Here is a 15,923-nt window from a genome sequence, read left to right on the forward strand (position 1 = left end):
TATACTGGTTTGAAAAAAAAAAAATCAAATGTCTATTTGTAAAGAGCTTAAATCTCCTTAAACACTGCTGCAACCACTTTGGGGGGAATATACACAGCTCACTACAACAAAAGAGTCACCTACAGCTATACCCATCAACTCTTTTCTTCAAAAAAGAATCAATAAGCCTTTTATGCTTTAACTCAAAGCTAATAAACAAGAAAGAGAAGACAGAGATTTGGGAGCTATTCAGATGTCAAAATCTTTCCACCTTTCCTTTTCTGTGGAAGCTTGCCAACTGAATAGCTGACAATTGGTGCACTCAGTTATATCATCTATACCGGGAGAGAATAACCTGTATATAAAATCAGCCTCTTAACAAACCAAGGTAACATTGTTAAATCAAATCATCCCCCACCAGCTAGAAAGAACAATCAACTAATGAGTAAAATAATAGGTTATTCAAATTGAGGTTCAAATTCATAAAATCTGTTTCTGCAAAAAGCAGAATAATTTATAGAAAATCCCAATAGATGCATGGAACTAGGCAGTTTTACGTATCATTTGTGATGTTTAATGTCCATTTTTATTTGTTAAAGAATCATATTCAAAGAATCATTCTCCAGACCTTTCTGGTACAAACCCAACAACTGGAAAATGTAAAATATGCATCAAATTCTGAAACAAATCAAGATCTTCAAATCACCTACAATGACTGAATGGATAATATACCCCACGAGAAGAGCACCATTATGAAGATATGACAGAGGCCAGTGTACACAACTAATTAACAGAAGAAAAGACATGCTATCCAAAGAGTTATCTATCCTGTGTCTGGCAGAGGGCTGGCTCAGATTACATCGTTAGCCACTAGCAACTGTTGCTATGTAAGCCAGTCTTTTTTTCATCTGAGCTAGTTTCTCTCTATTCTCAGCTCCTTGGAAACCACAGGGTTGTCATGGTAGCTGTTCTCAAGGAGAATGGAGCGAAAGGATGCTGGTAACACCCTGTTTCTTTTTTTTTTTTTAACGAGGTGTAAGGCTAGGTGCTCCCTCTGTCTACACAGACACTATGCTCCTTTTTGCTATAAGTAAGTTTGGCTAAGTTAGGGCTTAAATAGGCCTTCGCCATTGGGGTCAGTGCTCTCTTTCTATAGGTGAAAGATCCTTGCTTTGACCCCCTTTCCCAGCTGCCATAGGTAGATTTGGGCAAATGCTTTTATTGTTTTACTGGCCTTCTTCTTCCTCCTCCTCCTCTTCCTCCTCCTCCTCCTCCTTTTCTTCTTCTTCTTCTTCTTCTTCTTCTTCTTCTTCTTCTTCTTCTTCTTCTTCTGTCTTCAGTGGTAATAGGTAAAAAAGACTGAGTTCTCTGTTTTGCACATCAAGGAGAATATATTTTGTCCCTATAGTAGCAATGGGGCCAGGTACATTCCTTCTATCTGCCTGATCATCTTTCTTTCCATTCTGTTTCCATAAGTGGAAGTGCTCTTTGAGAAGAAAACACTCCCTGGTCCTCAAGAGATGCTTGAAAGTTGAATTAGAGCCTTCATTTCTTTGTGATTTACAGTTGGGGGGTCACCATCTTAAGCATTTCCCATTTCTAACAGGAACCAGTTGTGAAGCAAAATGACTAAAAAGGTACATAAGATGGGAGAGTCCACAGAGAGACATCAATCACAAGACTGTCCTTTCTTGTTACACTCATCAAGTAAGAAGAGGGCCAGTCAGTGGCAAAGGCAAAGAGTTAACATGGGAGATGTATCAATGTAGGCTGTGTGGTTAGAGCCTCGCTATTAGAGAAAGGGAGATTTCTACAGGCAATCAGAACTTGGTGCCTCGGCCCATGAGTTTAAGGACGGCAAAGTTGTAAGTGGCAGCGATCATGAAGGTGAGCTGTAGGGAACAGACAAGAGAATAGGAGTGAGAGTAGAAAAGGAAGGTCTCTCCTTCCAACCATTTTGGGAAAAAAGAAAATACAAAGTAAAATTATAGTTAAATAAAGGAAAAACCCCTGTTTTATAAAAACCAGCATGTCCCAGGCTTTCCTTCCAATGGCCCCAGAGAACCAATTTGACAGGATTTATTCCATACTTGTGCTTGGCCTTGCATTGAGTTTTCCTTAGGAAAGTGAACAATTCATGTGCTCTGCCATCATCCTACCCACATGTCTTGAGTGACCTGGAATCATAGGGTGCTTGCTGCAGCCACACCATGCCATATGGATCTCCAGTGCTTACTGCAGCAATTTATTTTACAAAATGAGAAACAACCAGACTTTATAAAAATATCAGCAGTAGGGGCCAGGAGTTCCATGAACTTATTCTTGAACATAACCACTTATTCAATGACTTCAGATTAAGTGCTTCGGCCTCCATTGCCCTGGGTGTTTAATGTGAACAATGAATGTGCTACATTGATACTGTGCTGTAACACTACCAGCGGGACTTGAGACATAGAATTACATTATAGTAATAATAATTTTCATACTGTTAGGAGGCCCTTCTTGTATTTTTAGAAGAATAACTAAAACCCTTGGAAAATGTCCAAGATGGAGTCAGAGTTACAGTATATAATATTCTAGACTTTGGAACATTATGTTTAGTAATATTTCAATTGTTTCTGACACTGATCTGACCAGAATGTGTTGGGAATTAACTGCAATGCATGACTACAAAGCATTTGACAATACTGCATGCTCTGTAAATGCTAAATATTATCATTCTTGACTATGAATCTCTTACCTCTTTTCCTTCACACCAATTTTCTTCTTCCTAATTTCTGAAGATTTTATGTCTTGCCAACCCAAAGTATGCAGTTTCTACACTTCGCTGTCTCTTTCCAGTAGCTTCTCTCCACATTTTAAGGTAAGAAAGAGTCTATCCTTTTTACTTCCAGCATAGCTGGACCCCAGCTACCTCAGGACCATTTATTTGCCAAGATCATTTAAAGACACTCACCAGTGAAACCAGTGTGGCTGCAGCCCCCACAAACGCAGCAATAAACAGATGGAAGGTCATTTGGAACTGTGAGAAAATATAAAAAGAAGAACTGTTTCTTACAACAGCAAAAATATGTTCTGCTGTAGATCATGAATGCAGCTTCCTGAATATGTGTTTATATCTTTCTGTGTGTTAATTCTGCATCTCTTAATTGTCACTTCCCTGAGTGGAGGTCTTCCCTTCCATTCTTCAGTGTATATCAAAATACCTAACCCCATAGCACCGAGAACACAGAATACTCATGAAATACACAAAATATTTTAATCAACTCTTGCATTAAAATTGTGCCCTGGATCCCAAAATTTAAAATCAACATTTTGTTTTCAAGTAAATTATTCACTCCCTTCTTCCTCAGAATTACTTTTATTTCTCTCCTTTATTTGTGTATAATATCTATTCTTAATACAGTGTTTTCTTTTCTCAAATGTACAGTTTTTACTTCTCCTTAGAGATTGAGAAGTTCCAAACAGAAAATATGTTGTAAAACCTATAAATATCTCTATGCATTACCCATTTTCTTCATAAGGTTTTTAAATAAAAGAACACTTTAATTTGGGAGATTTTATCATTAAGCTCTATACCTAAAGCTACAAATTTCTCTTTTATGGCAGGAAGTCTTGGAATGGAAGGTTTTCAATGCAGTTCTAAGTAACAGATATTTTACCATCTACCATATTTCCCCATGTATAAGGTGCACCTTTATTCAAAATATGTGGGGTCCCCTGACCTGTGGTGGTGCAGTGGATAAAGTGTCGACCTGGAAATGCTGAGGTCACCAGTTCGAAACCCTGGGTTTGCCTGGTCAAGGCACATATGGGAGTTGATGCTTCCAGCTCCTCCCCCCTTCTCTGTCTCTCCTCTCTCTCTCTCCCTCTATCTCTCCCTCTCCTCTCTAAAATGAATAAAAAAATAATTAAAAAAAAACAACAAAATATGTGGGGTCTAAAAACTGGATGCATCTTTTACAGTGGTTGTAGATTTTTTTTACTTGCATTTCCCACTTTTTCACGCTTGTTTTTATGCTCATTATTGAAGACAGTGATTCACCATCAGACACAAATAAGGACAAGCTAATGGATGGGAATTTTGACAGTAATGAGGAGTTGTATGAATTTTATAATGAATAACACTTGAGTTCAATAACGTTATGTAATACTTTTTTTTTTTTTTCAAATTTCGGGCCCCAAAATTAAGGTGCGTATTATACATGGGAGCGTCTTATACATAGGGGAATATGGTATGGTCACTGGCTCAGGCATACTAACACAATATTTTATGGAAGACAATCTGTTAACTCAAAATCCAGCAAAGATAAACAGCGATCCTTAAAATTAAAGGCCATGAGTAGAAATTTGTTTTTTACTAGCCATTCCACTTTAAGGTAACCCAGAAGGCCTACTCACCTCAGCTGTTTTGCAGATGGACAGAAGGTTAGAGCCACACACCTTGCCAGGGAAAGCATTCCATGGAAGAACACCTAAGTAAGACACACAAGTCAACCAAAATGAGCTTCACAGAGTGAAGGAATTACATGGAGACTTTTCTTCAGAGCCCTTCTTCCATATTTAATCATCCTGGCTGAAAATTTGGATTCTATTAACAATCAGAACCTTCTTTTCTAAAGATTTACCAAAAAATAGAAGGTGGTATTGAGCACTTGTGAAATCTCGTGTTTGTTATTGAAATGTACTGCTTCTAGGTTGAGAACAGCAGTCAAATAAAGTAGAGCAGTGTGTACAGCCAAGAAATCTCCCCCCACTTCCAAGAAGTTTCCTTTCAAAAGAAGAAGTCTCTCCAGTTTAAGTGGAGCAGAATTAACAAACTATGATCCACGCATCCCTTTTATTTTCCCCCGCAAATTACCACCCTCCTTACCCTAAGTAACAACCAAATTTATAGTGCTTCCATAAGAGGGTTGAAGAGTCAAGACACCCATGCACTAACTCACCATACATTCTGGCATCAGCACAGAGGCTGCCTATACTGGCAGAGGTCTTGCTGGGGAAGGCAATGGACTGGCAAGTGGTCCAGGTGTTGAAGTAAATGTATACAGGCACAGCAGAACAGGCAAACACCAAAAGCCACACAATGGTCAGGGCATAGGTGATGCCCACAAACTAAAACAATTGACATGGAGGGGTTAGAAATGAACATTACTAGCCTGTACACATTGAAACACAACTGAGAGATCCTGGAGTGGCATGTGCCAGAAATGGAACCAGATTCCAGGGCTCTCCACCAAATGAAATTAGTAAGCAGGGCATTTCTGCCAAATGTCATTGGCAGTATCTACTAGAGAACTGGCCCTGAGTGTAACGGAGGGTGGCAGGAATGGGTTGGGGTTGGAGTGAGAAGGATCCCTGGGTTAGAGAGGCTTCAGGAGAATTGTTGGGCAGATAAGGTGTGAAGAAATCAAAATTGATCTTGAAAGAAAGTCGTGCCATTTCGTGCCTTAGGCTGAGCTTAGATAATGTTTCCTGTCATGGGGCTTTTGATCTCTAGTCATTGAACAAAGCCAATAAGAAATTTAAATTTTAGATTAAAAGAAAAACTTTTCTAAGCCAATTGTTGGCCACAACAGACAGCCATCAAAGGACCTTTAACTCTAAATACTGAAAACCAGTATGTGCCTCAGCATAAGCATGGATAACCCTCAATCAAATATGAAGTATTAAACATCCAGATTTACCTTAGTTCCCTCTGGGACCTCCAAAGTGTAGGATCCCAGAATATTGTGGATTCAGCTTTGGACTCAATTATTTAATTGCCATGATGATCCACCCTCTTTCTCAGATAAACTACCTATGTCTCAGTCCCATAGGTAGCATTTTAGACTCTTGGGCAGTCAGATATATTCTTGTGGTGGTCCCTCCCAGGAAGGGAGTAAAGGGATACCAACAGATGGCTTAGAAAAAGTCCATACAAAGCATCCCACAAAACTCATGCTTTTCATTTTGAGATGAAAATTTCTAGGAAACTTTTCAAAGATAAGGCTAAGCCGGCTGGGCACCACGTTCTTCCTGACCTCGTTCGGCTGTAGCCATCACTTCCTCACTAAAAGGCCAGGCACCTGGAAAGGACCCAGCCTTAGGTGAGGGTGAGGCCACAGACTCACGCCCAATTGTCCCCCACCCCTTGTTATTGCCACAAAATCCTGAGGATGATCACCTTGTCGGGATGTCCTAGCCATTTTCCCAAACAATGACACACCCGCTCCAAAGAATGAGCTTGATGTTGGCCTCTGGAACCCCTCCCCTTCTGGCCCCCTGTTACCGTTGCGCTCAGGCCCTTGCCGCAGATGGTGGTCTTGTAGTCGCCAAAGATCTGCCTGACTGCACCGGTGGTGTAGAAGCCCTCAGCCAGCAGGAGGGCCCCATAAAGGAAGAAGAAAGAGGCAGTTCCATAGATGACATACTGGAAGGCATGGATCCTGCATTACAGACAAATGAGACCACAGAAGCTTATTAATTGAGGAATCAGTTCCCTTCTTGCATAAGTGAGGTGAACACTTGAGTGGGCACCTGAACAAAGCTAGGGAATGTTTAGAAGGATCGCTAGGCTCCACCTCTGTGCTTCCATCTTATCTGAATTGAAGTAAAGGAAGACAGGGAGTATGTGGCCAGAAGCACATTCTGCCCCACCCAAACTTTGCCTACCCTTTGACCTGAACAACCATATTCTCTTCTGCCTGACCTTTCAGAGATACTCCGTCAGAAGAGAGAGGAGTGAGGAGCTGGACAAGAAGAAGGATAAAGGAACAGTAGTCTAACTAGCTCTAAATATAGGAGAAGTTAGTACAGAGGTACAGAGCTTGAGCAGACTTGAGTGGCATTTCAAACCAAGAGCAGTGGCCCTACTCTATTCAATCATTATGCCTCCCCTGAGTTCTCTATATCTACTACTTCAGAGGCTCCAACTCAGTGAATGTTAACCCAACTGAACAAAAATTAGAATGCATGGGAGAAAACAAGGGTTGGGGAAGTGGGTTGGGAAGCAGGCTTTGTACTTTCCCCTTATTTAGGGATTCAGATGTGGCATAGGTGGAATCTGCTCAAAGCAAAGACTCAGGAATCTTTTATGGTGCTATACCAATCCCTTACTTGTCATTAAGGTATTTATGAGTTCCGTATCTCCAAGATGGAAAGAAGGAAAAGAGAGGGGTTTGTGTGGGATGACAAGGACTTACACATTGATGAGATACTCATAGTCCTGGTAGTTTTTGGAGAAATAAGTCTCAATTAGTTTTTCTGTACCAGTGAGGGCTTCATGTCCACAACCACAGAACAGTGCCACTCCAAAGAAACACAATCCAGTGGCCACCAAGGAGGCAAAGGGGGCCCCTACAAGACATCTTGCACAGCACTCTAACAAACCTGGGGAAGAAGGAAGGGAAACAATCAGGGGTGTACAACAGAAAAGTCATGCTACTCATACCTCTTGGCCAGTCCAATCAGGCCCCAGGCTCGTATGAATGGATGAAGTGTCACCCCAGAGTCCAACGCAGGAAAGTCTAAAGCTTTAGGCTTCTGAAATGTGAGATAGACTCCCAAACCAGATATTTTTTCCATTCTTGAAAATAAATCCTTACCTTTAATTCCCAAAATTTATAGCGTTTTTTAAACAACCAATAATTCAAGTAGCAAGCCAGAGAGATTATGCAATCATTTTCTCCTGTCTTATCATTCTGATTTATTTGTTTTAGTCATTCATCGACTCTTATGCAGTACTTACTATGTGCTTAATATTGTGTTAAGTGTTACATGAGATGTGAAGACATAAAATATTCAGCCACATGAGAATCTTGTTTACTGAGGAAGAATAAGTTAGGTATATCTAATATTTTCAACTAACAATTCCACACAAAGAAGTGGTCACAAATGTTTAATGTACTTAGAGTTCCAAGAAGAAACAAATGCAGTGCAGATATATCAGTCATATCAGACAAGATTTGGGCCTTGAAGAGCATTCCACTTTGGGGAGCTTGGAAATTGCATGCTCTTGAATATTCCTGAATATTGTGTGAATGTGCTGCATGGAATGTTTGATTATTCTTAGTCTAGATATGTAGAGAGCAGTCTAAAGGAATAAAAGGAAATGACAGATGATATGAGATGGTAATAGGAGGATTACTATTATTATTCCCAGTAATAAAAATGCCTAATGATGTTTAGTATTTTCAATGGCTGATTTGTCCCCACCCTCAGTCTTACACTACACTTCTGTCAAAACAGCTACAGAAACTTTGTATAAGTCAGCAAAGCATGAAACGCCTTTCTGGAGTGACAAAAACACACCACAGCCTGGGAGCACAGGTGTCTTAAAGTGCTAACAGTCCCTGAGATCCGCATACCTGCTGGGAAACAAGAAAGATGCACAAGAAGTCACAGGCTCTGAGAGCAGCTGTGCCCCAAATACTAGGACTACACTCTAAGGTGCACATGGAATAAAACTCAACAGATTTCAAGTAGATAGAGAAAGGATGGCTCCCTCTGACCATCTTTTATATATTTCTTTATATAATTATATATATAAATTTTATATATATACACATATACAACTATACACATTGATTTTAAATATCTATTCATATGTAATATATAGATATGATATATGAATTGTTCTGTATCTTTTACATTACTATAGGCATGTATGAATTATCGATATACACACAAATAATCAGCAAGTGTGTTGAAAAACTGATATTTTTGAAGATCATGTTGAGACTTCCTATAAAAAGAAAATACATTGTATATATTATTTTTAGTTTTGGATTTTTATACAAAGCTCACTTGTCTATCCCAGGGTACCAGGGACTGGGGGAGTCCTTTGCCTAACTCTTTTAATAGTAGTATTGTTTCTTTTTAGTCCTGAGTGCTTGACCATCTGGTGATTTGCATGGCTCAATTTCATCAATGTGAGCAGATTCTGAAAGACAAAATCATTTCTATCATGGGAAAGTTGAGGTAGAGGCATTTGTCTCTTTCCCAGAGCCACAGAATGAATGAGTTCTATACCCACCATACCTTAAAATGACAACTTTTCCTTGGTCCTCAAAGAACTTCTTCCTCAATGATTCTTATATATCACGACAGAGATTAGGCTTGGAAGTCCAAGCCAAGCAAAGTAAGTAGTTTACATTTGTAGCTAAACCAAATTTCTTTTCTTTTCCAAGAATTGAAGCACTGCTTTCAGAAAACATGGCCTCTATTGGAAGCAATTTGTGGCTGTGCTGCCATAAGTGAAGGCAGAGTTTACTCAGCATGAACTTGGCAATAGTGCTTGGTAATGGTGTCTCATTAGAGCTGGCCCATGGGGTGTGTGTGTGTGCATGTGTGTGTGTGTGTGTGTGTGTGTGTTCATGGGTGTAAACACACGCATGTATATACCAGAGAGAAAAACATAGCATTTGAAATTGATCATTATTCTCAGGAAACATTCCAGAAATTGATCTTCCTGTTTCACAACAGTTTAAGATACTGGATGCATCCTGTAAGTCAAGAAAAGGAGCTTGGAAATAAACAGTGATGCTATTTTCCTTCTCTGCTTATCCAATTCTTCCCCACCCCAAAACTCTTAGGCTCTTGCAGTAAAGAAGGTCTCTGAAGTTTGGGGGTGGGAGAGGGAAAGGCCAGTGACCCCACTGTTCCCTCTCTCCCTACCAGAGGGTCAGGGCTTGGACAGAGCCCTCCATAGCTTTCCTAGACAAAGAAGCCTTGTTTTTCCCAGAGATCTCAGGAGCCTCATTGATATTCTGCAGGGGCCCACAGGCCTGGGGATAGGGAGGGGGTCAGACCGAGGGAACAATGACCAAACTGTTTGTTTAGAGTAAGGAGAGCCATCCACCCTGGCAAGTGACTATCCTGTGCCCACTCACTCACCCTAGCTTTTTCTTCCTAGGAAAGGCTAAATGGTGGCACAGGTGTGATCAGGAATGGAGGAATTTGAACTCTTGTCAGCCAGAGAATTCCATTCTTAAGTTTCAGATGATGCCCCTTGAGGGTTGTAAAGATGAAGGAAAATCCTCTTTAGTGTATCTAATCCCTTGATCATCATACACATAACCAGGGAGTGTAATCTGTATGGTTCTTACTATGTGATAAAGGGCTAAACCTTGGGAGCAACTCTGAGTCACCAATTGCTATTCTTCCTTTCTACATCCATTTTTACTCCATTTTCTTAGAGCTCAAATAACTTAGCAAGTCCTTTTCTGGTCTACTGCCACTCAAAGCAGGGGGGATGGAGGGTATAGGCTTTAATGAGTCTCTAACATGAAGTCAGAAATAAATAGCTCCAGATAAATCTATCACTGCTGAACTATAAACAGTTCAACAATATCAGCATAAACATCAGAGGTCCATCTCTTCACAATTGAAATAAAATGTTTGTTCTAGGGGCATTTATGTTCATCAGAAGTGAAGACTCTGTCAATCTGTCCAAGTAAAAAATCAAATTTTGTGTTACACATGGGAAAAACACAGAACATGCAAGAAATTGCATTTTCATCAAAGTAGCTGACAAGCAAAACATTCTGAGAAAGTTCCACTGGGTTCACTTTCATTTTTCACAGCCCCCAAAAAATGTCTATGGGAATTTGGGAACAAGAGCTTAAAGCCACAGGTTCGCCATTTCAGAATCCTTCATGGTTAGAAGGGTACTGGTGTGATTCAGGAAGGCTGTGAGGGATTCTGGAGAGTTCTTTGTCTCTCTCAAGAGGCAGTTTCACATTTTCCAGGCTAAGTACTGCCTGCAACATAGTAAGGCTGACATTAAAAAAATACTATAATATATAGTAATAATATTACCCAATGCAACTCAGTTGGATTAAACTTATTAACTTTGATGAAAGGTCATGAGAAAAATAATCACCCTTCCCAATGTTTTCTTTTCATTTCTGTTTATATGGATTCAGTAGAGTTATTAAGCACATTAGCAGTAACCTAGATCCTATGAGAAAGAAAAGGAAATTATAATGCCCAGTCCCTTTCTTCAAAGACCTTTCAGTCTTGCTGGGAAAAACAAACTTATGTATGGGAATTAAAGATCAAAACTACCTATCATCTTGTGTTAAAATGTATATAACAAAGTCCTGCAGACAAAATGTAAGCAAGGGGGAAATATTCAGTGTTGGCTAGATTTAGCTACAAACTCCCAAAACTAGTCTAATCAATCTGTGATTGAACTTAAAGCCCTTCTCACCAATGGTCTTCACAGGAGTCTGACAAAGATTGACAGGACTGTTGTAACTCTTATCCAGAACCATGTCCATCCAAGAGATTGTGTTGATCCTGATGCTGTCTCTTTAAGCAAGCACCAAGAGCTCCCAAACCCTCCTTCCTTTCTCATGCCTGGGCATGCCTCAAGGACCAGTTCTATGATGGAAATTCAGTGTGAATCTGGGAACTTATCAAAGGGAGGAGAGGAAGGGCTTCATCGAAAAGGATGGTAGAAAGAGACCAATTGTGCCTTGTACAATTCCCACCCTGTCCTTTCAATCCAACTGACAAAGGGAGAGATAGAATCCTATACAATAGAGCTAAACAACAGGCAGGCTCATTGAGTAAAAAACTGGCCCTATCTCTCTCAGTCTCTAATCTGCACTACAGTCTTACCCTCCTCTCAGAACCCACCCCTTAACCTCACCCCATGAACAGAGGCTTCCTTGATCAGGGCCCATAAGCAGTTGACAGGGCCAAGATGCTAGAACAGCCGTGACTGGTACTGGAGATGGAGGAGGATCAGTGGGTGGGTTCTAGGAGTAAAACAACAACCATCAGGAGGTACCAGCGACAAAGACTTTTGCTTCTGTCTTTACCCTCATCAGACAAAGCCCTGTTTATAATCTTATCTTTCCTACATGAAATCAGCCCTTATACCACATTCAAAGGCTGGAAAGGGGCCCTGCAGCCACTGAGGCATGGAAATCCAAGCCTGCTGAATAGACAAATCATGTGGACAGAGTTAAATCAAAAAAGAATCTCAGCCTCTTATTTGTACAGGTATTACTATTACCATGGCAACAGCAGCTGGACCAGCTTGTTTCCTATACTCTCTGTTCCTCTCCAATACACACACACACACACACACACACACACACACACACACACACACACAATTTATTCCCAAACATTAGGATGCTGGGGTAAAAGCTTGATTGTTACACTCTATCCATGATACACTGTCCACCTTGCCCTCATATGGGAAGGTGAAAAACAAGCAACTTACATTAAGCTAAGAGACAACAGCTTCCATACCTTATCCCTTAAGTCAGTCTCCTACCAATTTCTCCTCTCTTTTTGGTTGAACTGTACAGCTGTTCTGAGGAACTTTGTTGTCTTCCTTGGGTTATCACTAATTCTTTTTCAGAATCTTGCCTAGCATAGAGCTCAAAGGCCAGCACAGAGCTGAGAGATCACCTTTAGGACCATTTAAAAGTAGCCAGGGAAAAATTAATCCATCAGTACTCACTGAGTTTTCAGTGTAAGTTTGACACTGGGTAGGCCCTGAGAATGGGAAAGGAAGGAAAGACCTCTCTGTTTGCCAGTCATGGCTGATGTGACCCTTCCTGATCACGTTACCCTGACTAGATCTTCCATGAACTTGAATTTCTGTGGGCAAGGAGGGCATTTCTACTGTTGCTTTCTTTAAAGACTAGGAACTATACCCTGATGATGGTTTTCAGGGCTTCAGGATAACACACAAGAAAAGCAGCAAGAAAAAAATAATAAAGATGCCACTGGCTGGGGTTCAGCCTTGATGTGTTTGAAGACTATTATTTTCCCTCCCACCCATCTCCCAGGGGTTTCTTGAGCTTTGTTACTACTTAGATAGCTTTGAGAAAGTAGTTCTAGTTGTCAAACTATTGAGTAAACTGGCTTTCTTAGCAGAGCCAGAATGAAAGCCTCTTGAAGCAGAGCAGATTTTTACTTGCTGGCTCTCCAAGAGCTCCTCTGACTCTACAAGTCCAGGGTGAAGAGTGGGGTGCAGAATGTAGTACATGATCATTTCAGTAACTGTCTCTAAGAAGATTAAGTGAATGTGCTGATTTGGATACGGTTTCTTTTTAGCTCCTGGCACTCTTGCAGCAATCTTGGCAATCAGGGTGGGATTCAGTTAGTCCTCAGGCATTTTGTAAAACTGGACCCCTTTTCTGCCTCCACACTTATCATTTGAGTTCACTTACTCTTAGGCAGCCAAAACTATACTGCTCGGCAAACAGCCACCTTTGGAGGGAAACATCACATTCTGGTTACTACGGTAACAGCCACTGTTCTCAGACACCAGGCTTACAGGAGCCAACATTTTGCTGTTTCGTAATAACATTGTGTTACTGAGCAGAAAATAATCAGCTACTGCTTTTTGGCTTTTTTCCGGTTCCATTGTTATACCAAAGACTCATTTGGAACATTGTCCTCCCAAGTCAGGACAAGGTTTAAAGAACTATCATTTTTCTCATAAATATTTTGTGCAGACACTATGAATTCAGTGTTTCTCTTTACTTCAAATCCTACAGGATTCTATATGGTTGAAGTAATGATCTCCCTGTTCCTGGAGGTGACTAAGAACAAGCTATAGGAACATTTAATTAGTTTTAGTTCACACAGCCTCTAAAGTTTCTTCCAACAACAGATTCCATGATATAATTTGTCCACTTCAATTGTTAAACAGCCACACACTTTCATCCCCTGAAGAAGCAATATTCAGCATTCTTCTTTACTCCCTCTCCATTTTTAAATCACAACCTACTCAAATAGCTGCTCTGACATCAGGTATGTTTTCTAATGAAACCTTGGTCAGGAATTGAGTTTCTCCAACATTCACCTCTCACCTGGCCACACTCAATTAGTCAAATGATTCTTTCTCAAGTACACAAAGTACAGACAGAGAAAAATCCGATCACTTTGGAAAAAATAAGAGTCAGCTTATACATGAGTAATTGTATAATAATTGGTATTATCATGATTTATAATGGTTATAGAGCTTGGCCATTTTCAAAGGACTTTCACACCATTATTATTTAATTTTCACAACCTTGAAAGTAGACAAAACAGTTATTATGATCTCCATCTTCCAGATGAAGAAGTGATAATTCACAATGACCTCCCCAAGGTTACAAAGTTCATATATGGCAGATCTGGGATTTAAACTTGGTTGTATTGACTTCTAATTCAGTGCTCTGCCCTATTAATTATCCTACCTGAATACATGCTGAAAAGAGCTCTCTCAATGTTTCAGGATAAAACAACCTAAGGGCTGACACCAGCTTAATAGAGTTGAAAACCTATTTTCCTGGATGCTTCTGGAGTCTTCTAGGTACTACATTTGATGGTGAATACACAGAACAATTGATTCTCATTTTATTTAACATGCATTCAAGCTGTTACTCTTGTTTTGCCACATGTGAGCAATGTCTACATGTCTCTGTGGCATCCTGTGTAGACAAAGACCTCTGTACTCTACACACCTTGCTCTGAGTAGACACTACCAAAGACCACACCTCATATTTCTCTCTTTGTTCATGGAACCTGGAGAAGCCCTCAGTACTCAAACAAGTCAACAAGAGACCTCTGGTTCCAGCAGCATCTTTGTCATAACAGGGATTTAGAGTTTGGGCTATGCCTTCAGGAAGGCTAAGTCTGGTATTTGCTAGATATGGCCACCCGTACATGTACACACACACACACACACACACACCTACTTATATGCATTCCTTATGGTAAAGCCATTGAAGACCTTATCTTCACTTTCTGAACTCAAGATTGGCTTCCTTGACCATGTCCATCTTGCCTAATTTCTCAATTTTCTACTGTTGTCAAACAGGGTCCAGATTTTGTATCAAGCAATCAGTTATTTAGTACATCTGAGGAGTACCCAACAATCAGTTGCCTCCAGCAGAACCAGGAATGTCAGCTGACCTGGCCATTACCAGGGCCTGGGAACCAGAGGAGAAGAGAAGGTAGAAGAAAGTGAGTGCGTAGGAAGACACATGACCACAACCAGCTTACTGGACACTCTCACCAAGGACCTGTAGGATTCTCCACATGCTGTTGGAATTCTTTGGCAATAAAGCATCGATCTCAATACAGCATAGAAGGAGTTAATTTAATTGAGTTCTAAGGAATTAAAAAGAAAACAAGTGCCAAAACACAACTTATTTAAACCATTGAAAACCCAAACCCCAAAGTTGGAAAATCTCTTGCACATTTGTGTGCCTATTTAAATCTTATGTGCTAAAGTTTTGAAACTCACCCATGTCTTTGGGACTCTGACTCCAACTGTAGCCGGCTGGCTAGTCTGCTTTGCGGCTAACTTTGTTCAGCTGGAAGGATCCTGGTCTCTCCAGTCTCCTTCTTCGGTCCTTTACTTTTTCTCTCTGAGTATCTTTGTCCTCTTCTCCAGCAATGAAAAGGGCTTTCTGATTGACAGCCAACCCCCTTAAAGGGACAGGCCCGCTTTCCTCCTCCTCTCCTCCTCCCCTTCTCCTCCCCTTCTCCCCACCTCCTCAGGGATACTCCCTTCTCTAAGGGCTTCATCTTCTCTTTTCTGCCTTTCACTGACAATATTTTTTCTGTTTTTCTAAGACTTGCCTATGTAGAATTTCATTTTGCTGTAGAGACATCTGGAAATATGGTTTGAGGTTGGAATTGAAAAACAAAGTTCCTGGAAGCCTTCAACTGTACTTGGATCTAGTAGGTATAGGATGTGGCTACATAAATGTCAAAAATCCATGGAAGTGGTAGCTCTGAGGAGGGGGTCAAGGTCAAGACCTAATGTTATCTTACAGAGCCTTTCCAACTCTGTCCCCAACCCCAACCGCCATGTACAGCTGTCCCTTGGCCTTGTCCACCTTTCCCCTTATCCACTCCTTGGCAAATAAGCACTCTCTCCCACCCAGCTTCAGAAACACAAAAGAGAAAAAAAAAAACGTGTCTTTTAAAATAATATCCTC

At 40.5% G+C, this 15,923-nt stretch overlaps 1 protein-coding gene across 2 annotated transcripts; it reads right to left on the minus strand.

The window, feature by feature from the left end:
- Nucleotides 1-989: 989 nt before the first annotated feature.
- Nucleotides 990-15,378, minus strand: PLP1 (proteolipid protein 1). 2 transcript variants are annotated; one of them, XM_066356816.1, is made up of 7 exons: nt 15,224-15,378; nt 7,164-7,350; nt 6,251-6,407; nt 4,926-5,094; nt 4,381-4,454; nt 2,936-3,001; nt 990-1,871 (listed from the first exon to the last, which is right to left on the minus strand). In XM_066356816.1, the coding sequence occupies exons 1-7, from the start codon at nt 15,225-15,227 to the stop codon at nt 1,800-1,802; spliced, it is 729 nt and encodes a 242-aa protein (XP_066212913.1). In that variant the 5' UTR covers nt 15,228-15,378; the 3' UTR covers nt 990-1,799. The 2 variants fall into 2 exon arrangements, with proteins under 2 accessions (XP_066212913.1, XP_066212912.1); XM_066356815.1 differs by having other exon boundaries at nt 6,146-6,407.
- Nucleotides 15,379-15,923: the final 545 nt, after the last annotated feature.

This window comes from Saccopteryx leptura, chromosome X, assembly GCF_036850995.1.
Source record: "Saccopteryx leptura isolate mSacLep1 chromosome X, mSacLep1_pri_phased_curated, whole genome shotgun sequence".
Classification (NCBI taxonomy): Eukaryota; Metazoa; Chordata; class Mammalia; order Chiroptera; family Emballonuridae; genus Saccopteryx; species Saccopteryx leptura.

Bases quoted from the DNA above. Each gene is read 5' to 3' on its own strand.
- PLP1 (XM_066356815.1), bottom strand. The intron at 6,408-7,163 runs GTAAGTCCTTGT...TCTGTAATGCAG, and splicing joins TATGAGTATCTCATCAATGT to GATCCATGCCTTCCAGTATG. The intron at 1,872-2,935 runs GTGAGTGTCTTT...TGTTCCCTACAG, and splicing joins CAGCCACACTGGTTTCACTG to CTCACCTTCATGATCGCTGC.